Here is a 27,522-nt window from a genome sequence, read left to right on the forward strand (position 1 = left end):
ATATTTAAAAATGTTCATTCTCCAATTTTGAATTCTTGGACCCACACTAATATTAGTCATGCGTACCTTCCCTAACATTGCCATACGTTATGTTTTTGGTCCTAGTGCCTTTCATGATCCATCAGTACAGTAGACACTGTAGGAAGTGATTAACGCTTCAACTGTGCTTTATTCTTGTCACAGTAAAGCGAGGAGAAAACATGGATCCTGCGATCCCATAAGGCATTGGTTTGTAAAGTGCAGCAAGCCAGACAAAACGTACAATATGTAACATACCCCAACCATTTTTTTTGCACATTTACAGGTATTTTATATGCTGTGTATATTAATTCCTCACACTCTTCTTCTCTTCTCTCTCTCTCTCTCTCTCTCTCTCTCTCTCTCTGTCTCTCTCTCTCTCTCTGTCTCTCTCTCTCTCTCTCTCTCTCTCTCTCTCTCTCTCTCTCTTCCCCCCCCCCCCATATTTTGATTGGGTCAGTTCAGTGCACTTTTTTGTATTATCAAGTAACTACCATTTGTGTTCTGTATACAGTTGTCAACTCCATTAAGTAAGAACTTCCTTGCATTGGAAGCAGTTCAGAAAGGACTCATTAGGTTAGTTTATGGACTGAAGGATTTGTGTGATGAGGAAAAATTGATCAGGTTAGGCCCATACTCATTGGAAGTTAGAATAATGGGAGGTGATCTTATTGAAAAATAAAGAAAAACACGGTTAGCACTGTTGCTTCACAACACCACGGTTCCAGGTTCGATTCCCTGAGAGTTGGTACAGAGTTGCCAAGTTCTCCCCGTGTCTGCGTGAGTTTCCTCCGAGTGCTCTGGTTTCCTCCCACAAGTCCCGAAAGATGTGATTGTTAGGTGATTTGGTCATTCTGAATTCTCTCTTGTGTACCCGAACAGGCGCCGGAGTGTGGTGACTTGGGGATTTTCATAGTAACTTCATTGCAGTGTTAATGTAAGCCTATTTGTGCCAATAATAAGGATTATTATTATCAATAAAAGATTCTGAGGGAGCTTGACAGGGTGGATGCAGAAGATGTTTCTCCTCATGACCCATGTTGTACGGGGGGTGGGGGGGGGGGGGGGGGGGGGGGGGGGGGGGGGGGGGGGAAGAGAGACACAGTTTAAAAATAGTGAGTCTCCCATTTAAGATGGAGAAGAAGAGGAACTTATTTTCTCAGAAGGTCATTAGTCTGGAATTTACTTCCACAGATGGTGGCAGAGGCTGCGTCATCGAATATATTCAAGGTTGAGTTGTGCAGTCATAAACCCATGCCAATGTGGTAGCCTTTTTTTTTGTGCTGTTTACTGAATTATGCATATTTGTGATCGACAAGGGAGTTGATCGTTAGGAAAAGGGCAGGTATGTGGAGGTCAGGCCGCAATCAGTTTAGTCATTATCTTATTGAATGGTGGAGAAGGCTCAATGAACAAAATAGCTGATGACTCCTGTTACCCATGATATTGGATTGTTTAAATGGCAGGTAACATTTTGAGCTCCCTGAATGTGTTTGTATTGAGGTCATCCACTAAAGTACAGTAGCATTTTTCAGATTCAACTTCAGAAATAACTTTGGTTATGGGAATAATTGCGGGTTCAATTCTGGCCGAGGGTGACTGCGGATTTTGCACATTCTCCTCATGTCTCCGTGCGTTTCCTCCGGGTTGTCTGGTTTCCACCCAGCATCCAAAGATGTGCAAGTCAGATGGTTTGGCCATGCTAAATTGCCCCTTAGTTTCCAACAGTTAGATAAGGTTACGGGGATAGGGCAGGGGAGCGGGCCTAGGGAGAGTGCTCCTACGGATGGTCGGTGTAGACTCGGTGGGCGAAATGGCCTTCTTCTACACTGCAGGGATTCTGAATAACAATTATTCTTGTCTCTTTATCTGTTGTTTCCCTCCTTTTATCTTTATTTATTTTTTTAATTGACTTGATTCTTTTTCTCCTTTAAACTTCAATCCCAAGCTAGCTTGTTTTCTTCTGTTCCCACAACCGCACCCACTATTTTGGAAGTGTGAGCAGTTGAGTTCTGCCTCCCATTGGCAATTTTTCAGACAAACAATCAGCTGAAGATTATTCAGATCAAATTTGAGATTTGATATTTCTGTTTTTTATATTGTGTCTAATCCAGAGAAAGGGCACTTGCCACCCCAGATTGGCAGTAAACTTTTGGTACCACTCGAGTGGAAATAATCTATGAAACCTTTCGACTAGCCCACTTGGCAAAACTTGGTCTGATGTTCTCCTTGCTCAAACTTGCATATTTCTTTATTTATCTTTTCTCTCCTCAAGCCTTTCCCAAGCTCACCTTCGTCTCCATTGACCTATTCCCACTAAATTGTTGTCCACCCTCTCATTCCCGCGTTAACTAATATTGTTAATGGTTCTTCATCTTAATGTCTTGTCCCTCTTTCTTTAAATTCTCCATCATCATGCCTCTCTTTTAAAAAAAAAAAACAAGCTTTGACCCCACTGTCTTTACAAACTGCCTGCCACCCCATCTCCAACCTCTCTCTCTTTCAAATTTCTTGAGCATGTTGCCACCTCCCAGTTGAGTACCATTTTCCAGGAACTTTATGTTTAAATCCCTTCGGGCAGGTTTCCGCCCCTGCCGAAAAGCTCTCATCACAGTCACAGATTGCATCGACTGTGATGAAGCTAAACCTTCCCACCTTGTCTTTCTCAACCAGTCTTCACCATCCTCCTCCATCGCCTCTTCATAGCTGAGTCAGACTGATCTTGTGTTCCATTTTTATCTATATAACATCTCCTGAGTACCAGTGCAATGGCTTCTCTTTCTGTCCTGCACTATTACCTCTGGTGTCCCCCAAAGATATTTTCTTGGACCACTCATGTTTCTCACCTACTTCTATCCTTTGGTGACATGATCAGAAATCATTGTTAATTCTGTCATATTCACTGTGGGCACTAGCTCTATCTCACCATCACCTCTCACAGATACTGCACAGTTGCTGAATTATAAGTCTGTTTAATCGATACCTAGCACTGGATGAGTAGATATTCCCTGCGACTAAACATTGGGAAGACTATTGTTTTTGGTTTCCATTACAGACTTTGTTCCATGGCTACCGACCCCATCCTCCTTTCTGGCCAAGTCATATTTTATTCTGTACAGCTCCTGTCAAGCACCTTGGGAATGTTATGTTGAAGGCTCTATATAAATATATATTGCTTAAAAATGCTATTTCTCAAATTTGGGTAAAGCGGTCGATCAGATGAAAAGGGATTTCCACAGGTGGGACATGCTCCTGCTGGCCCTAGCGGGGAGGGTACAGATGCTGTTCTTTTTTCAATATCTCTCGATTTTTGTCCCGAAGGCCTTTTTTAGGAAAATTAATGCGGTAATCTCGGGTTTCGTGTGCGCTGGTAAAACCCCCGAGGGTGAAGAAGGCACTCTTGGAACAGGGTCACGGGGAGGGGGGTCTTGGCCCTCCCGAGTTTTATTAATTATTACTGGGCAGCCAACATATCGATGATCAGGAAGTGGGAAGTGGGGGAGGGGTCGATTTGGGAGCGAGTAGAGGCAGCATCCTGTCAGGGTACGAGTTTGCAGGCATTAATAACAGCGCCCCTGCTGTTCTCGCCAGCTCGGTACTCCACAAGCCCAGTGAGGGTGTGGGAGCAATGGAAGCAGCACATAGGATTGGAGGGGGGGGGGCGTCAATGTGGTCACCTATCTGTGACGGTCACCTATCTGTGACAATCACCGTTTTGTTCCGGAGGGGCTGGATGGGGGCTTTTAGAGGTGGCAGCGGGCAGGGATTGAGAAATTTGGGGATCTCTTCATTGAGGAGGGTTTTCCGAGCGTGGAGGCAACAGAGGAGGAGTTTGAGTTGCCGGGTGGGAACAGGTTTTGGTAACTACAGGTACGGGAGTTTCTCAAGAGTTCCAAGCTTTCCTCGCTTCCCCTTGAGGGGATTAAAGGATAAGGTAATGTCAAAAACAGGGGTTGGGGAGGGAAGGGTCTCGGAGATGTACAAGGAATTGATGGAGTGCGAAGGGCTCCCAATCAGAGAGGTGAAGAGGAAGTGGGAGGAAGAGTTGGGAGAGGAGTTGGAAGTCGGACTATGGGAAAAGGCCTTGAGGAGTCAATTCATCCTTGTCGTGTGCCAAGCTTATTCTGGTCCAGTTCAAGGTGGTCCAAAGGGCTCATATGACTGTGGCCTGGATGAGTAGGTTTTTTGAGGAGGTGGAGGATAGGTGTGGATGCTGTTGGGGAAGCCCGGCGAATTTTGTGCATGTGTTTTCGGCCTGTCAGCGGTTGAGTGGATTCTGGCAGGGATTTGCGGACGTCATGTCAGAGATCCTGGATGGGAGGGTGACTGAGTCCAGAATTGGCAATATTTGTGGTATCGGAAGATCCGGGGGCCCAGGGGCTAGGGAGGAAGACCAGTCTTCCGGCCTTCTCCTCCCTCGTGTCCCGGAGATGGATTTTGCTGGGATGGACTGACTCTGAGCCTCCAAAGTCAGGAGTGTGGGTCAGCAACATGGCAGGGTGTATCAGACTGAAAAAGATGAAGAGTTCAATTCAGGGGTACGGCCGGAGGTGGCGGCCGTTCATCGACTTCTTCAAAGACAATGGAAGGCATGGTAATGTAGGACAAGGACAGGGATCTTCGTGTACAGGTAATTAGGAAATAGGGCGGGAGTAGTAGGGGATGTTATTTTTATGTCTTTTGCGTGTGCCGGCCCACTCGATTGTTTAAGAAATGTTAAAAGTGTTAAAACTGAAAATTATAAATGCTTCAATAAAATATTTTCTAAAAAAAAATGCTATTTCTCTCCCTCTTTCCATCCACCCACACCCCACGTTTCATGGTATTTGGTAGATTAGGTCCCATGCCTTCATAGCCAGTATTTTAAACATGATGTCATTAAGTCATGTGTAATTATTATTTGAAAGTTTGGTGTTCAACACATTTGGCTCATATGTGGTCAATTCCAGCCTCACTTGACCCACAGTCACAATTCAGGTGAAATTTGGTTGGATTTAATTGACCACAGTCACCAGGTTTGCAAAATTTAAACACTTATTATTAACAGTAATTATAATTAAATCAGCAAATATTTGTGACAATAAGAACATAAGAACTGGGAGCAGGAGTAGGCCATGTGGCCCCTCGAGCCTGCTCCGCCATTCAATGAGATCATGGCTGATCTTTTGTGGACTCGGCTCCACTTTCCGGCCCGAACACCATAACCCTTAATCCCTTTATTCTTCAAAAACCTATCTATCTTTACCTTAAAAACATTTAATGAAGGAGCCTCAACTGCTTCACTGGGCAAGGAATTCCATAGATTCACAACCCTTTGGGTGAAGAAGTTCCTCCTAAACTCAGTCCTAAATCTACTTCCCCTTATTTTGAGGCTATGTCCCCTAGTTCTGCTTTCACCCGCCAGTGGAAACCACCTGCCTGCATCTATCCTATCTATTCCCTTCATAATTTTATATGTTTCTATAAGATTGCCCCCCCCCCCCCCCCCCCCCACCCCGCATCCTTCTAAATTTCAATGAGTACAGTCCCAGCCTACTCAACCTCTCCTCATAATCCAACCCCTTCAGATCTGGGATTAACCTAGTGAATCTCCTCTGCACACTCTCCAGTGCCAGTACGTCCTTTCTCAGGTAAGGAGACCAAAACTGTAGACACTACTCCAAGTGTGGCCTCAATAACACCGTATACAATTGCAGCATAACCTCCCTAGTCTTGAACTCCATCCCTCTGGCAATGAAGGACAAAACTCCATTTACCGTCTTAATCACCTGTTGCACATGTAAACCAACTTTTTGCGACTCATGCACTAGCACACCCAGGTCTCTGCACAGCGGCATATTTTAATATTTTATCATTTAAATAATAATCCCTTTTGCTATTATTTCTACCAGAATGGATAACCTCACATTTGTCAACATTGTATTCCATCTGCCAGATCCCAGTCCATTAACTTAACCTATCCAAATCCCTCTGCAGACTTCCAGTATCCTCTGCACTTTTTGCTTTACCATTCATCTTCGCATCGTCTGCTAAATTGGACACATTGCACTTGATCCCCAACTCCAAATCATCTATGTAAATTGTGAACAATTGTGGGCCCAACACTGATCCCTGAGGGACACCACTAGCTACCGAGCTAATAATAATCGATTATTATTATTATTAAAAAATACAATAGGCTATCCAGTAGCTGATACCTAATCCCCCCCCCCCCCCCCCCCCCCCAAATAACTACCCCCAAAACAAATGGGTACTTTCCAGTTAGTTTCTTTCTCGAGGTTAGACCTTCAGTTGGGTACTTTATTTTCTCTCGGCTTGTAATGATCTTCACTGCAGACTCTGAGCAGGCAATCAATGGCAGCAGAGTGAAGGACAAAAACTTTGATGGTCCAGAGGCTTCAGATGGCTTTCTCTGGCAAGCTTGTCTACTTTTTCTGTAGATTCACGATCTTTTCAAGTTTCACAATGATGTGCCAGACACTCACTAGTTTTAAAACAATAAAGCCAATCAAACCGACTTCCTCCAAAACTGGTTCCTAAGATTCACTCGGCACTGAAGAGTCTGACCCCTCCTCTCCACACATATAACCAGTGAACACAATGTCCTGACAAGCAGGCTACTTCAGCGCGAGTCTTCTGCTTAAAGGCACATTCCGATTATGGGTCCATGGAACAAAAATAATTTAATAAATGGGAACAAAAGGAAATAAACTGGAAGAACTCTTGCAATGTTTTTTGATACCTTGTGTGCTCAGTTTGCAAACATATTCCAAATAAATGAATTTGGGAGCACATACAAATGTAGGGAGTTGTAGGGAGCACATACAAATTAAGGTGAGGGGACAAGAATGGGGATTGGGGGGATGCCGCTCATGGAGGTGAGAGGGAGCTTTTGGTATTTGGGTATCCAGGTGGTACGGGAGTGGGAACAGCTACACAAGCTAAATTTGGCTCGGTTGGTGGAGCAGCTGAAGGGGGAGTTTAGAGGGTGGGGATCCCTGGTCACTGGTGGGGAGGGTGCAGACGGTAAAGATGACATTTCCCCCGAATTTTGGTCTGTATTTCAGTGCCTGTCTATTTTTATCCCCAAGGCTTTCTTTAAGAGGGCGAGTGCGGTGATCTCTGCGCTTGTGTGGGTGGGTAAAATCCCATGAGTAACGAAGGCGCTGCTGGAGCAGGGCTGGTTCTACCGAATTTCAGAAACTACTTCTGGGCAGCGAACATAGCAATGGTTAGAAAGTGGGTAGCGGGGGAAAGGTCGATGTGGGAGCAGGTGGAGGCGGCCTCATGTAGGGGCACAAATTTGGGGGCATTGGTAATGGCACCTCTGCCGTTCTCGCCAGCTTGGTACTCCACAAGCCCAGTGGTAGTGGCTGCCTTAAGGGTGTGGGAACAATGGCGGAAGCACATGGGGGTGGAGGGGCGTTGGTATGGACACCTATTTGTGTGGCAACCACTGGTTTGCGTCGGGGGCTCAACGGGGGGGGGGTTTCTGAGGTGGCAGCGAACTGGGATCGAGCGGTTTGGGGACCTATTTATTGACAGCAGTTTTCCGTGCTTGGAGGATTTGGAGGAGGAGTTTGAGCTGCCAGGTGGAAATGTATTCCGATACCTCAGGCGAACGACTTTGCGCAGAGGCAGGTTTCGACCTTTCCTCATCTACCGCCCCAGGGGATACAGGACAAGGTAGTGTTGAAAACGGGAGTGGGGGAGGGGAAGGTCTCTGAAATTTATTAGAAGCTAATGGAGTTGGAGGGGGCCCCGATAGAGGAGGTGAAGAGAAAGTGGGAAGAAGAAGAATTGGGCAGGGATTAGAGGTGGGGTTATGGAAGGATACCCTGAGTAGAGTCAATGCGTCCTCGTTGTGTGCCATGCTCAGCATGATACAATTCAAGTGGTCCACAGGGTGCATTATGACTGTGGCCCATATGAGCTGGTTCTTTGAAGGGGTGGAGGATAGGTGTGGGCGCTGTGCTGGAGGGCCATATGTCCACATGTTTTGGGCATGTCCGAAGCTTAGGGGATTTTGGCAAGGATTTTCCACTGTCATGTCCACGATATTGAAGACACAGGTGGTTCCGAGTCCAGAGGTGGCGATTTTTGGTGCTGGAAGACCCGGGGGCCCAGGGGATGAGAGAGGCCGATGTATTGGCCTTTGTCTCCCTGGTAGCCCGGAGATGGAAAAATACTGGCGTGAAGGGACTCGAAACCCACAAAATCAGATCAGTGACATGGTCAGGTTTCTCAGGCTTGAGAAGATCAAGTTTGACCTGACCGATGCTAGGGTTCGACCAGAGGTGGCAGCCGTTTATCGACTGCTTTGGGGAAAATTAAACTGGCAGCAGATAGAAAGGAAGGGGGGTGATAAAGGGGGAGGCATGGGAGGCTGGTTGAGGATCTGTGTATAAGCCATGTTAGAAACAGAAAAATACAGCACAGAACAGGCCCTTCGGCCCACGATGTTGGCTAGGTTTGGTTCTTGGTTGAGTGGGTGTTATTCGTTATGTTGTTTTTCCATCTTGAAAATTTTTTAAATTATATATGCCTTAATAAAATATTTTCAAAAAATTTCTAAGTTTATTCAATTTATTTTATATGAAAAAGAATATTATGATGCTGATCATACATTCTCATTGTTCTACATTTCTCATGGGATATGTACTGGAAGAAATGCAGTAGCATAGTGGTATTGTCACTAGACTAGTAATTCAGAGACCCAGCGCAATGTTCTGATCCTGCCAATAAAAATCTGGAATTAAAAATCTAGCAATGACCATGAAAGCATTGCCAATTATCGTAAAAGCTCATCTGGTTCACTAATGTGGAAAGAAAATCTGTCTTCCTTACCTGGTTTGGCATATATGGGACTCCAGACCCACAGCAATGTGGTCAACTCCTAAATGGATCTAGCAAGCCACTCAGTCCAGGGGCTGAGGCAGTTAGGGATGGGCAATAAATGCTGGTCCAGCCAGTGACGCCTATCCGACGTAAGAATTTTTGAAAATGCATCTAAGTGATCCCATCTGACACTGATTTTTTTTTTAAATTGAGGAGTAATCATTGATTGTATCAGTCAGTATATCAAGGTGTCTCAACTTTTTCATTGTCTATCCGCTGTTTTCTCACCTTATAAGTAGCTAATTTAACCCCCCAATCTTTTTTACTGGCAATCTTGGTGACCAGATAGCACAGGTAACTATCCATTTCTCTCTGTTGTTTAATGTCTGTAACACTGACAAATCAAAGAACTTGGTATTTCCGATAAACTCCACTTGAATGTTGAATCACCATTTCCAGTAATACCTTGCTCTACTACTTTCATTCCGTTTCAAACAAAGGTGGACATGACTCCTACTTTATCCTTCCTAAACCATGTTGTGACATATTAAAATCAGATCTTTTCTCAAAAAGCAAACGCATCCCTGTGACGATTATCTGCTCATTTGTTGATGTCGGGGATATCAGTACTTGGGATCCAAACATCAATCTAAAATTCAACCGATGAAACTACTTTTCACTCCAAGACTGCCAGTTGGTGGGTCAGAGATGGGAAAGAGACATGTTTAGTAGCCAAAAGTCCCTTCCAGCTATGGAACTCACATGACATTGTTAGTTTAGGTGGAAAGTGGAGTTACCAAGGAACAAAATAAGACCACTACGTTTGTTGCACACGTCATGTCCTTTCCAGTGTATTAGTGAAATTTATTCTACTGTGCTTTGTTACATGAGCCTAAACAGAAAAGTGTAGCATTATTTGAGCTTCAGATTTCTGCCCCTGACTATCTGTGACCTTTTGTAGGTGGGAAATTAAGGATACATTGAAGCAGTCGATTTATTTACTTCAGTTTAGATTCAGAAAATAGGACTCCTGAAGCAAAATAAGATAACTTTCCTTCAAGCAGTATGAGTTGGTTTTGAACCTAAGTCTCAATTTATAGGCGTTGTTCGAACATAAGTTCCTCAAAAGGCAGATTTACTTGAGCTTTTTTAATCTTTTTCATGTCATCCCATTTTTAAAGTTATTTTGTTCCTTGGTAACTCCACTTTCCACCTAAACTAACAATGTCATGTGAGTTCCATAGCTGGAAGGGGCTTTTGGCTACTAAACATGTCTCTTTCCCATCTCTGACCCACCAACTGGCAGTCTTGGAGTGAAAAGTAGTTTCATCAGTTGAATTTTAGATTGATGTTTGGATCCCAAGTTCAGCTCGTTCAAATTTCAAGTAGTAGAACTTGGCAGAACTAACATTGCGCGATATTGCATCAAAGAAAATCCCTATGCCTCCCAACTGGCAAGGTGATGTACGGGGAAAAAGTGTAGTAAACCTGAATGGTGGCAAAACCAATGAGCAATTGGGCAGCAACATATTTGTGTTGACAGATGTTTGGAATCTGGGCCATGGAAGCGATTAAAAGTATCCAAGTCCAAATATTAGCAAAAAGACGTCCTTGTTTTGTTTGTGTTTGTATCAGTGAAATGCAATGCAAATTATCTTTGCCACAGGATGCTAATGAATGAAATAACTTTTTTTTAAAACAGTAACAATTGAGATACTTCATAAAATTCCGGTACAGTGTTGCAGTGAGCAATCTTTAGGCTGTGAGAAATGTTTCTGTGAATTATTAATAAATACAGAGCTCAATTCAAATCTGACCAAAATAACTTTGTATAAAAATGGTTTGTACATTGGTGCACGTTCCTTCCTCAACCTATGTAGCCACCATCCTTTGACAGAAACTGGATGCTGTTATGTAGACTTTTTTCTTGCCTGCATGAATAGGTTTACAGACATTGAATGCTGATGCAACAAACAGTAGCAGTGTTGCATGGGAAATCAGTAATACTAGAGCTGGAGTTATTTTGGGAGGTGTGAAAGATGCGCTGTATATGTTTAAGTTTTGACAGCTGCATCAAAATCTTTCCTGTGCATGATGAGGCTTCAGTAGCATTGATAAATGCCTTAGGGTCTTGGTTGTTAACACAGCACACATGGTCTGACAGTTTGTGTGTCTTGGTTTTTCAGTATAGAGTTGCAGAAAGAAAGTTTTGCTTCAGTTCATGAAAGGACATTTATATAATTGTTATGCCTTTTGGAAATAGGTGTAGGTTATCCTTTTCATCTGAAATACTGTATTTGATTGAAAGTCTTTCTAACAGCATATATGAGAAAAGGCTGTCAACCCCAATTATAGCTGGATGTTGGTAGGAATTTTTCTCAGTAAAAACGAATTAATTACAGAGCTTGGAAGCTCAAATTTGTTATTGGGGAACTGGATCAAAGTCAGAAATATTCGAGATAATATTTTTGAAGATGTAATTTTGAAGGTTTAAAAGTCAGTAATTTTATGCTCGCAAGCTTACAGGTAGTGAGTGCACTGATTTATTTTGCCTAATATTAAATGATTGCCATTGCACTTAGCTTGTGGTGATTCGAATCTAAGTAATTCTGTGCAGAGTAATTTCTCTAATGGAGTTTGGTTAGATAGAAGATGTGTGTGGGGTTTCCTTTTACAAGTTGGAGCTGGCTTTTGCAATCATTTTGAATTTATTCAGTTGTTTAAATGGTAATCAACTCATGATTTTAGTTATGAGAAAATACTAGATTCTATAAACTCCTGTAAGATCTTCCATTTTGGTGAGTGCTTACCGAAAATTGGATTTTTAAAGCAATAAGTTAGGAATTCTATTTGAGATTCCCTAGGGGATGTGCACCCATTCAGCATTAATTAATTTTATTATTATGATTTGTACTTCATCAAAATGCTTTTTTCTTTTTGTATAACATATAAAATATTAACAATGATGGTACTAGTCTTCTGTTATGTAGTTTGAAAGGGATGTGATTTCTAAAATTGTAACCATTTCGTGCATTGTTATTTACGAATTTTGCTGAAGCAATAATTGTTAATTTCAAGAGAAAAAAAACACTGCACACAATTTCTCCCAGTGCGCTCCTTCTCAATAATTACCTTTCTATACTTGAGTCAAAAGTATATTCCTAAGCTTTCCTAATTGTTAAATGAGATTTATCACTGAGTGGGGAGAAGCATCTATGCATTAATATTTGAATCTGTTCCATCGTGATCTGTTTACTTCAGCTGGCAACGTAGCACAAACTGATTCGGATGGTAATTTTTTTTTGTGAATGCTGGTAAGATATTGTAGTAGATATTGGATAAATATATAAAACTGGTGTGATGCCTAGCAATTCAGAATTTCAAAGTGGCAGGTTAAAATTTGTTAATCATCTTATTTCAGCCAAGATGCCAATCTACCTTCACAGATGCAGAATTTCCTTGTTTATTGGCCTGAGCAGAGCATCTGTGTTGACGTCAGCTGACGATAACTGATAGCAAAATAACTAATTCACTATTAAGATGCCATTGATAGAGGTAACTGCATATAACCAAAAGTCTGAATGCACTACTAAGCGTCTTCCAGAGAAGAGAAAAGGTGTTGTCACATGTCTGTGGATTTCTAGCTGTTACCATGGCTGAGAATTTCAGGTAAATCGGAAAGTCTAATGAACTGAGTCATACCTCAATAACAGCAGCCAGGGCAAAGGAAGTGTGTAAGCCAGCAATTTAAAATGCAACTGATTATACATATAACATTTATCTCATTCTAATGTTCATTCTTGAAATCCTGTTGCAGAGAAAGGCTGCGAACCCATAGCATTGAGTCTTCAGGGAAATTGAAAATCTCTCCAGAACAGTTGTATGACTTCACTGCAGATGATCTAAAGGACCTTGGGGAAATCGGACGTGGAGCCTATGGTTCTGTGAACAAAATGATCCACAACCCAAGCGGACAGGTTATGGCTGTGAAAGTAAGCAATTGCATCAGCTGTAAGCTAAATTTTGTGAACAGTGGCTTGACTTGCATCTTAAAGATCATTAGAATCTCGTAAATAGTAATAAGCCAGACAAACTTATTTTGAAACACAGCTATTATCTGCTTTAATTTTCATTACATTATCCCCATTTTCTTGTTTGCCCTGGTGATTAGCAATACCAGCCCTGGGCTGTCAGCATCAACTGGTTCCAGTTCTAGTGTAGTACAACCAGTTGCTCAGTATCATGCTTCCACTTCGCCCCTTAGATTAACTTTCAATTTCAAACCAGCATCCTTACTGTAGCAGTGAGATATTTTTTCATTTTCAACATCAATTATCATTGTAGCCTTTCTAGGTACATTTGGCCATACTGTGATGAGCCAACTTGTATCTCCAATTTCCTCCCTTTTACATTGCTCAAGATATACTTGTGCCACCAGGTTTTGTAGGCTAAATGTAAAGTTCTCAGGACCAGTTTCTAAAACCAGTTACCAGAAAGACACTATTTACATTCGATAAAATTTACAGCACTGGGAACATGGCATGTGGCCCAATTGTCTGTGCTGTGGTTTTTGCTCCATACAAGCATCCTCACACCCTCCTTCATCTAATACATCTACATACCCATCTATTCCTTTTTCCAGCATGTTCTTGGCAATGTTGCCCTTCAGGCATCTGTGCTACTTCCCTCACTATTCCATGTGATGGCATGTAGCACATTCCATCCACTGTCTGAGGAAAGATGATTCCCCTGGATTTTTTCATTAGATTTATTAAGTATCATAATTAGAATTCTTAGTAAGTCCTTTGAGCAGTACTTTTAATGTGTCCTTTGCTTCAATTTTGATTTTTGGCAAGCTGCTTCAGGCTTACCCTACAGGAACTATGTACAAACATACAAATTAGGAGCAAGAGTAGGCCATTCAGCCCCTTGAGCCAGCTTCATGATTCAATAAGATAATGGCTGACTGACTAACCTCAACCCCACATTCCTGTCTACCCTTTATACCTTCCACTCCCCTGTTAATGAAGAATCTATCTAGCTCTTTCCTAAAAATGTTCAAAGATTCTGTTTCCACTGTCATTTGAGGAAGAGAGTTCCAGAGATACACAATCTTGAGGGAAGAAAAATGTGTTCTCAAAGAACAATACAGCACAGGAACAGGCCCTTCGGCCCTCCAAGCCTGCACCGACCACGGAACCTGCGTAAACTAAAACCGTATGCACTTACAGAGCCCGTATACTTCCATTCCCACCCTATTCATATATTTGTCTAGATGCCCCTTAAATGCTATCATACCTGCTGCCACCACCTCCCCAGGCAGCGGGTTCCATATATTTACCACCCTCTGTGGAAAAACACTTGCCTTGCACATCTGTTCTAAACTTTTCCCCACGCACTTTAAACCTATGTCCTCTAGTACTTGACTCTCGTACTCTAGAAAGAGCATCTGACTATCCACTCTGTCCATGCCATTCATAATCTTGTAGCCCTCTCTCTGGTTTCCTCTCAACCTCTGTCGTTCCAGTAAGAACAGACCGAGTTTATCAAACCTCTCCTAATAGATAATACCCTCCATACCAGGCAACATCCTAGTAAACCGCTTCTGTACCCTCTCCAAAGCATCCACATCCTTCTGGTAGTGTAGCGACCAGAATTGTACACAATATTCCAAATGAGGCCTAACTAAGGTCTTGTACTGCTGCAACATGACTTGCCAGTCTTAAATGAGCAGTGGCCCCCAGTTCCAGATTCTCCGACAAAGAGGAAACATCCTTTCCACATGCATACTGTCAGTACCCCACAGGATCTTAATGGTTTCAATCAAGTCGCCTCTTATTCTTCTTAACACCAGCGGATACAAACCTAACCCCTCCAACCGTATGTCATAAGACAACCTTCCAATTCCTGGTATTAGTCTAGTAAACCTCTGTAATCCCATCTAATAACGCAATTTCATCTTTCCTTAGATAAGGAGAGCAATACTGTACACAATACCCCAGATGTGGACTCGACAACACCCAGTACAACTGAAACATAACCTCCCTACTTTTGTAATCAGCTACCCTCACAACAAATGATAACATTCTATTAGCTTTCCTAATTACTTGCTGAACCTGTATACTACCAGATCCCTCTGCAGATATAAGCTATTTTATTCTTCCTGCAAAAATGAACAATTTCATATTTGCCCAAATTACACTCCAATTGTCAGATTTTTGGCCACTTAACCTATCTGTAACTCTTTGTAGCCTCCTTACGTCCTCTTCGTAATTTACTATCCTAACTGTCTTTGTGTTGTCAGCAAATTTAACAACTCGTGTAATGGCATTAATGTTATTCTTGTACAGTGGGAAAATATTGCTTGCCTGCTGCGGTATGATTCTGCAGTTGATGGTTATTTTCTATCATGTGTCGCCATGTGCCTTTGCTTTACTGTATTACCCCCACTACTACAACTGACTTGAACTACTCTTTATGATGACCAAAGACGTAACACAGGTCCCACTGCTACAACTTAAGCTTAACTTGCTGAGGCTTTCTATCAGTGACAGCTAAGAAGACAAGTTGTTGCTTTGCAAGACAGCTGACAGTGATTCTTCTATCACAAATATATGTCTAATAGCAACAGGTCAACTAACTCCACAAACATCTGTTATTGAACCTGGAACCTGCCGAGTACGTATGACTCAATTATTGGTTGTATAAGCTTGTTTAGCCATTAAATGAGTTCTCCATGGTGTTTGACAGCAGTATGGATTGTGTGAACTGGAAGATGTTTAGGAGGTATTAGTTCTGAAATGTCATCTGAATACATGAAGCTATAAATGGTGTTCTCGGTTTAGTTCAAATTTGGTTTTCAGTGTCTACCATTGTGACTGCAGCATTAAAGAGCAGACTACGCAAAAGGCTGTTTAAGGCAAATGGAAAAACAATGAACAATGTTGTTTAAACCTGGGGTGCATATTACTTCAAAATAACACAATTAAGTGTAAATGTTAAAACATTTATAATTTGGCATTTCCCTGAATAATACTGTGGTTGAATAATAACAAATGTTTGAAATATTCCATACAAGTTGACAGTGTTTACTTTCAATACACTTAAAATTCCAGCCAAAACAATGTGGCTTAAACTGCAAAAGCTGAAGTTCATAAATGTTCATGTTTAGTTTGAGCAAAGAGAGCGTCTGGGAACTACATAAAAATATATTGTACTGTAACAAAACTCTTCTAATGTACATGTTGCTGTCTTTCAGCGAATTCGATCAACGGTGGATGAGAAAGAACAGAAGCAGCTTTTGATGGATCTGGATGTTGTAATGAGGAGTAGTGACTGTCCATATATTGTTCAGTTTTATGGAGCGCTCTTCAGAGAGGTGAGAGAAATTAACAAGTTACTTGTCTGTTGCAGTTGCTGTTGGGGATCTAAACGTCCGTTTTTCAGTATACGCAACTCAATTGAATTGATGTTCAATTGAGTAACTGAAAAACTTGTACAGAATATATAGTTATGTTATAAAGCTTTGTTCAGGGTCAAGACTGGTTGTGATTTTTAAAAATGGGAAGCTCAGTGACAGTAACTGTCCTCCTATTTTTGTACCTCAAATATTAGCCAACAAAACAAGAAAATGTTGCAACACCACAATAGGTCAGTCAACATCTAAGAAAGGAAAGGTTCATCCTTCTGCTTACAAAGAAAAACTTTTCAGATCTGTAATATTGGTGAAGATTGCAGTCGATTTGAAAAACAGGGAGACGGCAGACTGTTGGGTTGATAAAATAAGAATCTTTATTAGTGTCACAAGTAGGCTTACATTAACACTGCAATGAAGGTGCTGTGAAAATCCGCTAGTCCACCACACTCTGGCGTCTGTTTGGATACACTGAGGAAGAATTAATAATGTCCAGTTCACCTAACAAGTACATTTTTGAGGTCTTGTGGGAGGAAACCAGAGTACCCAGATGAAACCCATGCAAAGATGGGGAGAATGTGCAGACTCCGCACAGATAGTGACCCAAGTCGGGAATCGAACTTGGGTCCCTGGTGCTGTGAGGCAACAGTGCTAACCACTGTGCTACCATGCCGCCCTCATGCGAACATATCATTGAGAAAAGTAAGGACAGGAATCCATGTGCAAATAACTAAGACGGTGAGAGGCCCACACAGCAACAAAGGAAGCAAAATGGAGAAAACAGGGGTGGAGAGAAGGAAAGAAAGCTTGCAGGTGCAGTTGCGCTGAATTGCCTTAGCTTTGATGTAACCTGGCTGAGGAGGTGATGACGCTTTTCCCGAAACTGAACCTCCCCAGTGGACTATACCATACACCACAAGCCTCACCTATCCAGACTGGCACAGTGGCTCTTAACACCAAATCACACCGTGGTCTGTCCCGTTGGTGCAGAGGTTGTTGGGAGGAAAACAGTGAAGAAGCTCAGTGAGAAAATTGATGTGGTTCTTGGATAGCCAGAACAGAATGAGGATTTTAAATAACATCTGTATGTCCTCTACTCTGGCATTTGCTTCTCCTCTGAGCTTCTTCCCTTATTCCACCACTCTTGGATCCCATTTAAAATCCTCGTTCTGTACTGGCCACCCAAGTACCATGTCAATTTTCTCACCATGGCTTCTTTGCTGCTTTCCTCCCAACAACCTCTGCACCAAGTGACTTCCAATCACCAAGTGATTTCAACTTCAATTCATCATGTTCTCTCTCCTCTGGGTTCACTTGTCTCCTTTCCTCCCCTAATTGTACCCTCCCTAAACTCCACAATCCATATTCACAATGAACTGCTTGACATTGCCATTTCACATGATTCTATTACTCCCATTGTATCAGTCACAGAAGGTCATCTCTGATCAGTTCTTTGCATAGCTCGCCAAACTGTTTTTCCTTCTTGGTCTGCTCCTGGGACAATTTATCACACTCACTACTCGTAACTGCACTTTCAAAATTCCAAATGTTTCAGCACACCAGTTGTGCAGTTACCAACCTGCTTAATCACACCCTCACCTCACCTTCAATACCCTCATACCCATTAAAAGCATTGCACTCCCATTCTATCTGTGTGCTGTGTCTTGCCCCACCCGGTCTCCCCCAATCCTTTCATCATTCCCCAGCCGAGGCCCTCCCTTATCCTCATTTTCTTGTGATTTCCCAATTTGCATTCCTGGGCTTAAGAACAGAAAACACTAGAAATATTCAGCAGGTCTGACAGCATCTGTGGAGAGGGAACTAGAGTTAACGTTTCAGGTCTGTGACCTTTCCTACTGTTTATATTTACGAGTTCCAGCACACGCAGTCTTGGAGTCGTACAGCGTAGAAAAGTTCCTTGGCCCATCAAGTCTAGACCGACAAAAACTACTCCTAATCTCGTGCTAATCCTACTTACCAGCACCAGTTTACCAGTACCCGGCAGTGGTTCGTACTGTTGCTTCACAGCTCCAGGGTCCGAGGTTGGATTCCTGGCTTGGTTCGATTCCTGGCTTGGGTCACTGTCTGTGCAGAGTCCAAAAAGGATAGGTTACTGGGGATATGGTGGAGGTCTGGACTTAAGTAGGGTGCTCTTTCCAAGGGCCGGTGCAGACTCAATAGGCCAAATGGCATCCTTCTGCACTGTAAATTCTATGATTCACCCAGTAGTTTGCTTCCATTTTTGACTCCCATGTGAGCTGACATTCAAATTTCTCTCTCTTCGGGTTCTGTCTGCAACCCCTTCAAGTCTATCATCATCACACAAAAAAAACAAACCCTTGATCACTCAGTCCTGGCCAACTACCATTCCATCTCCGAACTTCCTTTGAATGTTTCGTCACCTCCCAAAGTTTGTACCCATATTTTTCGGAATGCTTTATTGAAATCCTTCCAAATAGGTTTCTGACCCTGCCATAGTACTGAAACAGCACTTATCAAAGCCACAAATTGCATTTCGTTTGACTATGACAAAGGTGAACCCTCCTTACTTGCCCTTCTCAACCTGTCTGTAGTCCTTAACTCAGTTGACCACACCATCCTCTTCCACTGTCATCCAATTGGATGGGACTGTACTCACCTGGTTCCATTGTTACCTAATCATAGCCTGCTCCTGCCCAGTTAGCCCTATTGTCTCCCAAATAATTTTATTTTTCATCTACATGCTGCTCATCAGCATCATCCAAAAATATAGTATCAGTTTCCATATCTGTGCTGACAACACCCATTTCTACCTCACCACCACCTCTCCTGACCCCTGCACTATTTCTTATGTTATCAAACTGTTTATCTGAAATCCAGTACTCGATCACAAAATTCGTCCATTGAAATTTTGAGAAGATCAAAGCAATTTTCATTGTTCGCTGCCAGAAACAGGACTGCCTAGCCACCCTCTTCATCCCTCTTCCTGGCAACTGCCTGAACCAGACTTTTTGTAACCTTGGTGTTGTATTTGACTTCAATTGACTTTTGACTACACGTCTGTGTAATTGCCAAGTCTCCCCTTTTCACCTCCTTAACATCGCCCGATTCATCCTCTGCTTCAACTTATCTGCTGCTGAAACCCTCATCCGTGCCCTTGTTAACTCTAGGCTCGATTGTTCCAACACACTCCTGGTCAGCCTCCCACATTCTCCCCCTCGTAAACTTGAAGCCATCCAAACCTTTGCTGTACAAGATCTATCTGGCACAAAATCCTGTTCACCACTGCTTGCTGCCCTACACGGTCTTCCTGTTGAACAGTGCCTCGATTTTAATACTCATCCTTGCTTTCAAATCCCTCCAGGACCTCACCACTTCCTTCCACCACTATCTCCTCCACCCCCTAATTCTGGTCTCTTGAACATCCCAATTTAAACTGATCAACCATTCTTGGCTGTGCCTTCAGCCACGGAGACACTAAGCCCTGAAATTCCCAGCCCCACCACGACCATCATCCCCAAATTAAAGCCTCGTCTTCCTTTAGGGCACTCCTTAAAACCGAGCTCTTTGACTGAGCTTTTGGTCATCAGCCCTATAATAATAATCTTTATTGTCACAAGTAGGCTTACATTAACACTGCAATGAAGTTACTGTGAAAAACCCCTAGTCATCACATTCCGGCACTTGTTCAGTTACACAGAGGGAGAATTCAGAATGCCCAAATTACCTAACAGCACATCTTTCGGGACTTGTGGGAGGAAACCGGAGTACCCGGAGGAAACCCATCCCTACATGGGAAGAACGTGCAGACTCTGCACAGACAGTGACCGAAGCCGGGAATCGAACGTGGGACGCTGGAGTTGTGAAGCAACAGTACTGCCAATGCCTCCTTATCTGGGGCGGCATTCTCCCCTACCCGGCGTGACGGAGGGTGCCGGAGTAGGGGAGTGGCGCCAACCACTCAGGGGTCGCGCCTCCCCAAAGGTGGGGAATTCTCCCCACCATTGGGGGCCAGCCCCGCGCCAGAGCGGTTTGCACCAGAAGACTGGCGCAAACACCCGGCACCCCCGGCCGCAGGGCTGGCCGAAAGGCTTTCGCCGGTTGGCGCATGCGCCGGCAGTGACGTCAGCGGCCAGCTGCCGCTGACGTCACTGCCGGCGCATGCGCGATGTGGTGTTCCCTTCCGCCTCCGCCATGGTGGAGGCCGTGGCGGTCGCGGAGGAACATAGTGCACCCAGGGCACTGGCCCGGCCCCTGATCGGGGGGCCCCGATCGCGGGCCAGGCCACCGTGGGGGCACTCCCCCGGGGTCCGATCGCCCCCCCAGGACCCCGGGGGCCTGCTTGCACCGCTGTGCCCGCCGTTCCAGAGGTGGTTTAAACCTCGGCGGCGGGAGAGGCCTCCCAGCAGCGGGACCTCGGCCCATCCGGGCCGGAGAATCGCCGCAGGGGCCTCTCCGATCGGTGGGGCGAGATTCCTGCCCCCGCCACTTCCCGGGTGGCGGAGAATCTCTGCCACGGCGGGGGCGTAATTGTAGGCGCCACCAAACGAGCGGGGTTGGAGAATTCCGCCCCTGATTTCTTCCATGTCAATGTTGAATTTGTGTTGCAATGAAATGCATGTTTTAAATTGGCAATTAAGCACAGCTGTCCCCAAATTGGAAGGATTAGGGAATTATTGTAAGACTATATAAACCAGTTTATTGAGCATTTGGGGGAAACTGGGAGACTCTTGTGACTTTGCTGCCTTGAAAATGAGCCTGTTGTAAGGTACAGGCCCGCTTCAGACTCATGCTTCCTCAACTTACAATTATTAGAATTATCTTTCTGTTAGAGGTGGCTACATTAATTTCAATACTTAATATCATTTGTTTACTGCCCCTGTAAAGCACTTTAGGATGTTTTATTTAATTAAGTTACTGTTCATTTGGTTGGGTTGCAAAATGCCCAGCAGAAAGGTAAGCTTACTTGATGTTTGAGGATCATGGTATCTGAGATGAAAGATGGAGGCTGGAGTGGAAATGGGAAGGTCAGTTGAAGTGGTGAGCCATGGGGAGCTTGGAATCACTTAGAGGCAAAATGGAGAAGCTTGGGAAAATGATCATCATCTTTTAGCTCCCCAATAGTTATCCCACAGATTGCCGTTCAGTCCAGACATGTATCTTGTCTAATTGTGTACCTGAATTAGCATAATGTAGCCATCATATTAATAACTGGTTTTAGGATCAGAAATAGCATACTATATTGGCTTTGCATTGAAAAGATAACTGAATCCTAAAGAATTGAGAATTTGGCTACAGGTGTAAGCCTGCATCCATACAATGTTCTGGCATTGTTTTATCCTCACAGTGACCGCAACTGAAAGTGGAGTAAAAACCTGCATTAAACTTCAAAGGTTTGCCAGGCTACTTATGTATTTCATAACTGAAGAGCCAAGAAAGCTGTGTCACCAATATTTGGCTGTTTGAATAGCTGTGTACCTGCATTTTCACATTGATGAACAGCACTTTTCTTTCTTCCAGTTTGATAGTGAAGTGAAATATGCAGTGAGCACTGGCTTGCACTGCTCTAAAAGCAGAAACCAATTAAAGAATGATAGCAGTAGAGCTGCAGCAAAACTGTTCTTACAATGGCAATTCTGATAGTTTAGGTACTTTAGCTGGGTTTAAAAATTTTTTTTTTAGCTATCAGCATTAAACTTAAATTATTGGGCCTTCCTAATTACATTGCTTCTAACCTTTTCTGTTCATTGTAACCCATGTGGATCTGTCTCCCAAGTGAAAGATGATTCTCTGTTGGTAAACTAGGTGACCCAGACAGCTCTTGTAATACCTGATTTCTGCAAGAAGATGCTGATATATTAATGTCAATATGCAGGACCTATTTGGAGAGATTAATACACTGCAGTTCTTTTTTTCTAAATGTATTTTATTACAAACATGTATCAAAACAGGTTACAAGTAAACACCCCGGGAAACATACTTCCCAGCAATCAACGAAACGGTCTGCACAACTCTCATTTACCCCACCCCCACCCACGACGAACTGCTTCTCAAACACGGTCTCAAAAATCCCCCACCTTTTCTCAAACCCCTCTGCAGAGCCCCATGACTCATACTTTATCTTATCCAACAGCAGGAAGTCGTACAGGTCACCTTACCAAGCCGCTATCCCAGGTGGCAATGTCGACCGCCACTTCAGCAAGATTATCCGCCGTGCAATCAGAGCGGCGAAGGCCACGGCATCGGCCTTCCTCCTCTCTATGAGCTCTAGCTTCTCTAAAAGTGTAAATTTCCCACTAAAGGGTCCGGGTCAAGCTCCTCCCCCACTCTCCTGGCTAGGACAGCAAACACTCCCACCCACAATCTTTCCAAGTTTTCACAACCCCAAAATGCGTGCGCTTGATTCGTTGGCCCCAGCCCACACCTCTCACATTCATCTGCTACCCCATGGAAGAACCCTCTCATTCTCACCCGAGTCATATGCATCCTGTGCACCACCTTAAACTGTACCAGGCTCATCCTTGCACAGGAGGAGGTCCCGTTTACCCTGCACAATGCCTCACTCTATGCTCCCCAATTGATCTTCCCTCCCAACTCCCCTTCCTATTTCTCCTTGATCTTCACCACCCGTTCGCCTCCTGCTCCCCCAGCGACTTGTATATATCCCCAATTCTTCCCTCCCCTTCCACATCCGGAAGCAGCAGTTTGCTCCAGCAGGGTGTATCCCGGCCACCTCGGGAAACCCCTCAGACCTTTTGCGCAAAGTCTCTAACCTCCACATACCTGAACTCACTCCCCTCGGCAGCTCTACTCTTTCCCTTAGCTCCTCCAGACTGGCAAACCCTTCCTCCAAATACAGATCCCTCACCTTGACCAACCTCTCACACAGCGGCATTAACACAGACATCCCCATTTACTCTAAAATGGCTCCTCAACTGATTCCAAATCTTTACCATGGACTGCACCACGGGCTCCCTGAATACCTAATCGCCGCCATTGGAAACGCTGCCGTCACCATAGCCCTCAAAATGGTCCCCTTGCAAGATTCCTCCTTACCCACTCTACTCCTTCTCCATCCCACCATCGCCGGACCTTATCCACATTTGCCACCCAGCAATAATGAAGCAATTACGGCCACGCCAACCTGCCCTGCTGCCTCTGTCTCTGTAAAAGGGTCCTCCCGACCCTCGGCACCTTCCCCGCTTGTACAAAGTCCGAAATAATCGTGACCAATTTCCGAATAAAGGCCTTTGGTATAAAGATTTGGAGAGCTTGAAAAATAAACAAGAACCTCGGCAGAATATTCATTTTTACCACTTGGACCCTCCCTGCCAACGCCACTGCAGTGCATCCCACCTCCTACGATCCCCCCTGGCTAATCCACCAGCTTCATTAAGTTCCACTTATGGAACCCTGTCCATTCCCTCGCTACCTGAATCCCCAAATACCTGAATCTATCCCTCGCCACCGAAAATGGCATCCCCCTAAATTAGTCTGCTGTACAAGCTCATTCACCAGGAAAACCGCGCTTTTTCCTACATTCAGTTTGCACCCTGACAGCCCTCCAAACCAACCCAGAAGGTCTATGATCCTTCTCATAGTCTCTAGCGGATCCGAAACATACGGCACCAGGCCATCGGCATAGAGCGACATCTGGTGCTCCCTCTGTCCCCTCATAATTCCCCGCCGACCCTCTAAGCCATCGCCAACGACTCTATGGCCAGCGCAAACAACAGCGGGCACCCCTGTCTTGTATCACTATGTAACTCGAAGATTCGCAAACTCATATTATTTGTCCTCGGCCTCACCCTTGGTGCCACATTTCGCAACCACACCCATGCCACAAATCTCGGCTCAAACCTTCCCAAAATCCCGAACAAGTACTGCAACTCCACCCGATCAATTTTCTTCTCCATGTCCATAGATAACACCACTTCCGGTAACAGAGCCCCCGACGGATTCATCAACACATTCAATAACCGTCTTCTATTACTCGCGAGCTGCCTTCCCTTCACGGAGCCTGTTTGATCTTCTGCAACCACCCCGGGACACAATCCTCCATCCTCCTCGCCAACAACTTAGCCAATACTTTCATTTCCGTGTTCAACAATGATATGGGCCTATACAATCCACATTCCACTAGGTCCTTCCCCTTTTCCGGTATTAGCATGATTACTGCCTGGTTCGTTGTCTCCGGCAACTCCTCCTTCTCCAGTGCTTCATTAAATGCCCCAACAGATGTGGCGCCAGGCCTTTGCAAGTTCCTTATAGAATTCTGCCAGGTAACCATCCAGCCCTGGGGCCTTCCCCGCCCGGCTTCATAGCCATGATACTATCTAGCACCTCACTCAGCCCCAGGGGCTCCTTCAAAGCCTGCCTATTTGCTTGCTCCACTTGGGGAAACTCCAGCTCCACCAGAAACCGCCCCATGTCCACCTCCTCTGCCCCCCGGGTATGTCTCGTACAGTCTGGTAATATCGCTGAACGCCTCATTTATCTTCCCCAGTTCCGACATCACATCCTCAGCCCCAATTCGTAACTTCAATATTTCCCTAGACGTGGCCTGCCTCCGCAGCTGGTGCGCCAGCATGCGGCTTGCCTTCTCCCCATACTCAAATTGCACCCCGCTAGCCCTATGCAATTGAGTACTGCAACCAGTCAAACTGCCCCAGCAACTTTTTCCCCCTTTCCAACCTCTCCATAGTGGGCAGCCTCGAATAGTCCCTGTCCACATCCACTCTCTTGCTCACTAGACGGTCTTATTCCTCCTTCCTTTCCCTAGCCGCAGGAGCCTTGAACAAAATAATTTTACCCTGGACCACTGCCTTCAAGGCTTCCCACAAAATGGCCGGCGACAACTCTCCTTTCTGATTCAACTCCACATACTCCTTAATCGCCGCCCGCACCTTACCACAACAATCTCCATCTGCCAGCAATCCCGAATCAAGCCTCCACCCCGGTATCTGCTCTTGTCCTGATCGAAACCGAATCTCCAGCCAGTGGGGTGCATGATCCAAGATAACTGTCCCCGCATAGTTCGTCCCCTCCACCCCAACCAAAATCTCCAGGTTCACCACAAAACAATCAATCCTCGAAAACACCTTATAGACATGTGAAAAGAAGGAATACTCCCTTTCCCCCTGGGTTCTGAAAGCACCATGGATCCATCATACCCATCCTCTCCATGAACCCACCCAGCTCCTTTGCCATTCGTACCGTACCCATCAACCTGGAGCTTGACCTATCCCCCCCTTGGCTCAAGGACACAATTAAAATCTCCTCCCATGATCAACTGGTGCATGGCCAAATCGCTGCCAGGAACCCCCTCATAAAACCCACATCGTCCCATATTGAGGCATACACATTTACCAACACCACCGACACCCCTTCCAATACTGCACTCGTAATCACATTTCTCCCACCTGGATCCCTCACTTTGTACTCTCAAATTCCATTTTGTACTCTTTAAAATCACCACTCCTCGATTTTGAATCAAACCCCGAGTGGAAAACCTGCCTGACCCACCCTTTCCTTAACCTAACCTGGTCCTTAATGCAGAGTTGCGTCTCCTGCAGAAAGACCACCCCCCCTTGCAAGCACCTGAGATGCGCAAACACCCAAGACCTTTTAACCGACCGATTCAGCCCCTGGACGTTCCACGTTACCAACTGATATCCCCAAAGGACAGTGGTCCAAACTTACAGACGTTTGGCTGACACCTCCAATCTCCTCTACTGTCCATCATCTTCGCCACTTAACTCCAGTCCCTTCGTTCCACCCTGTACCTAGCCTATCCCTGACCATGTCATCTCTCACCCACTGTCATGTAGCAATAACCCCCCATCCCACCAGCCTTCTCCCTCGCCACCTCACTTCCGTGCACCAGCATGACTTGCTAGAATGGCGGCCCCTGCCCAAAAGCTCCTCACAGTGACTCCACACCCCCCCCCCCCCCCCCCCCCCCCCTCAGCTCAAGGAAGTAGGCTGTCTGCTGACCTTGCAAACCCACCTTAACAAAGACTCTTCCTGAACTCCTGGCCGCCTCCCCCAAAAGCAAACAAGCAAACGCGAAACACAAACAGCCCCATAAAACAGGAGGGGGTATGGGAACATCCATCCCCACATAAACTCTTCACCCCTACCACTCCTTATAATCTCAATAGTAAACAGCAAACCCAAAAAGGAACCACCTCCAAACTGGAGGCGATGAAAGTCCCCCAATCCCTACCCAACTTCAAACATGCTCCCAACCATTACGAAGTGCTAGCCCCCTGGTTCCCAAGCGTTGACCACTCAGTTCTCCACCGGGACAGCACTGCCGTGACTTGTTAAGCCCTGCTTGCCGCTTCGACAACTCTGCTCCGATGTCCTGATATATTCGGACCTTGTTCCCCTCCTGTTCACAGGTGCGCTTTTCCCTGGCCCAACCCAAAAGCTTCTCTTCCATCAAATTTGTGGAATCTCACTATCACCGCCCGTGGCGGCTCCCCAGCTCTCGACTTCTGCCTCAGGGACCTGTGTGCTCGGTCCACTTCAGGGGCCTTATCTAGCACCCCTTCCACCACCAGCCCCACCAGCATCTTTGAGAGACACCTCGTGGTACTCATACCTTCCACTCCTTCAGGCAGGCCCACTATTCACAAGTCCTATCTTCTCGAGGTATTCTCCTGCTCCTCCACCTTTGTCCTCAATGTTTTACAAAGGTCTCCTAGGAGCTCGGCCTCCAGAGCCGCCACCACGGTCGCTGTGGTCTAAGATCACTCCTTCAATCTCCCGAATCTGCGACCCTGCACTTCCAAACACTTCACCTATCCCAGCAAACTCGGCTGGCGTGCCACAGCTCCTTCGATGGCCTTCAAGCGATCCTCATGCATTTTCTTCCTCTGTTGGCAGAGTTCCTCCTTAATAAAACCATCAACTGCTCCATCTAGGGCTTTCCACCTTGCACCAGCCCTTCCCCCTCCGCCATACTTGCACTAGTTGCTGCGCCACAGGTTTCCTCCAACTCTTTGGCCAGGTCTCTCACCGTCTTCTGCCGGGTTTGATAACCAGCGGATATGCTACTCCTGTGGGAAACTATTCCTTTGATTTTCAACTACCCCTTTTCATTGACGTTCCACTCAATATCAGGTAAAAAGCTTTCTTCCCTGTACCTTCGAGCAGGAGCTGCCTTGTGTGCGACCACTCACACCATGACCGCCCCAGAAGTCCAATACACTGCAGTTCTATAGTAATGGATAACCTATCTTGTTTGTCTCCCAGCAGGAATAGTT

The 27,522-nt window shown here is 44.9% G+C and overlaps 1 protein-coding gene across 2 annotated transcripts in view; it reads left to right on the forward strand.

Annotated features, from left to right (window-relative positions):
* Nucleotides 1-27,522, forward strand: part of map2k4a (mitogen-activated protein kinase kinase 4a) — a 213,090-nt gene that overhangs the window by 126,443 nt on the left and 59,125 nt on the right. For both annotated transcript variants that reach the window (XM_038778177.1, XM_038778178.1), the window contains 2 exons: nucleotides 12,674-12,848; nucleotides 16,115-16,234. In XM_038778177.1, coding sequence (XP_038634105.1) covers nucleotides 12,674-12,848; nucleotides 16,115-16,234 — 295 coding nt within the window. The remainder of the gene's footprint in view (nucleotides 1-12,673; nucleotides 12,849-16,114; nucleotides 16,235-27,522) is intronic.

The sequence above is a fragment of the Scyliorhinus canicula genome, chromosome 18 (genome assembly GCF_902713615.1).
Source record: "Scyliorhinus canicula chromosome 18, sScyCan1.1, whole genome shotgun sequence".
Lineage (NCBI taxonomy): Eukaryota > Metazoa > Chordata > Chondrichthyes > Carcharhiniformes > Scyliorhinidae > Scyliorhinus > Scyliorhinus canicula.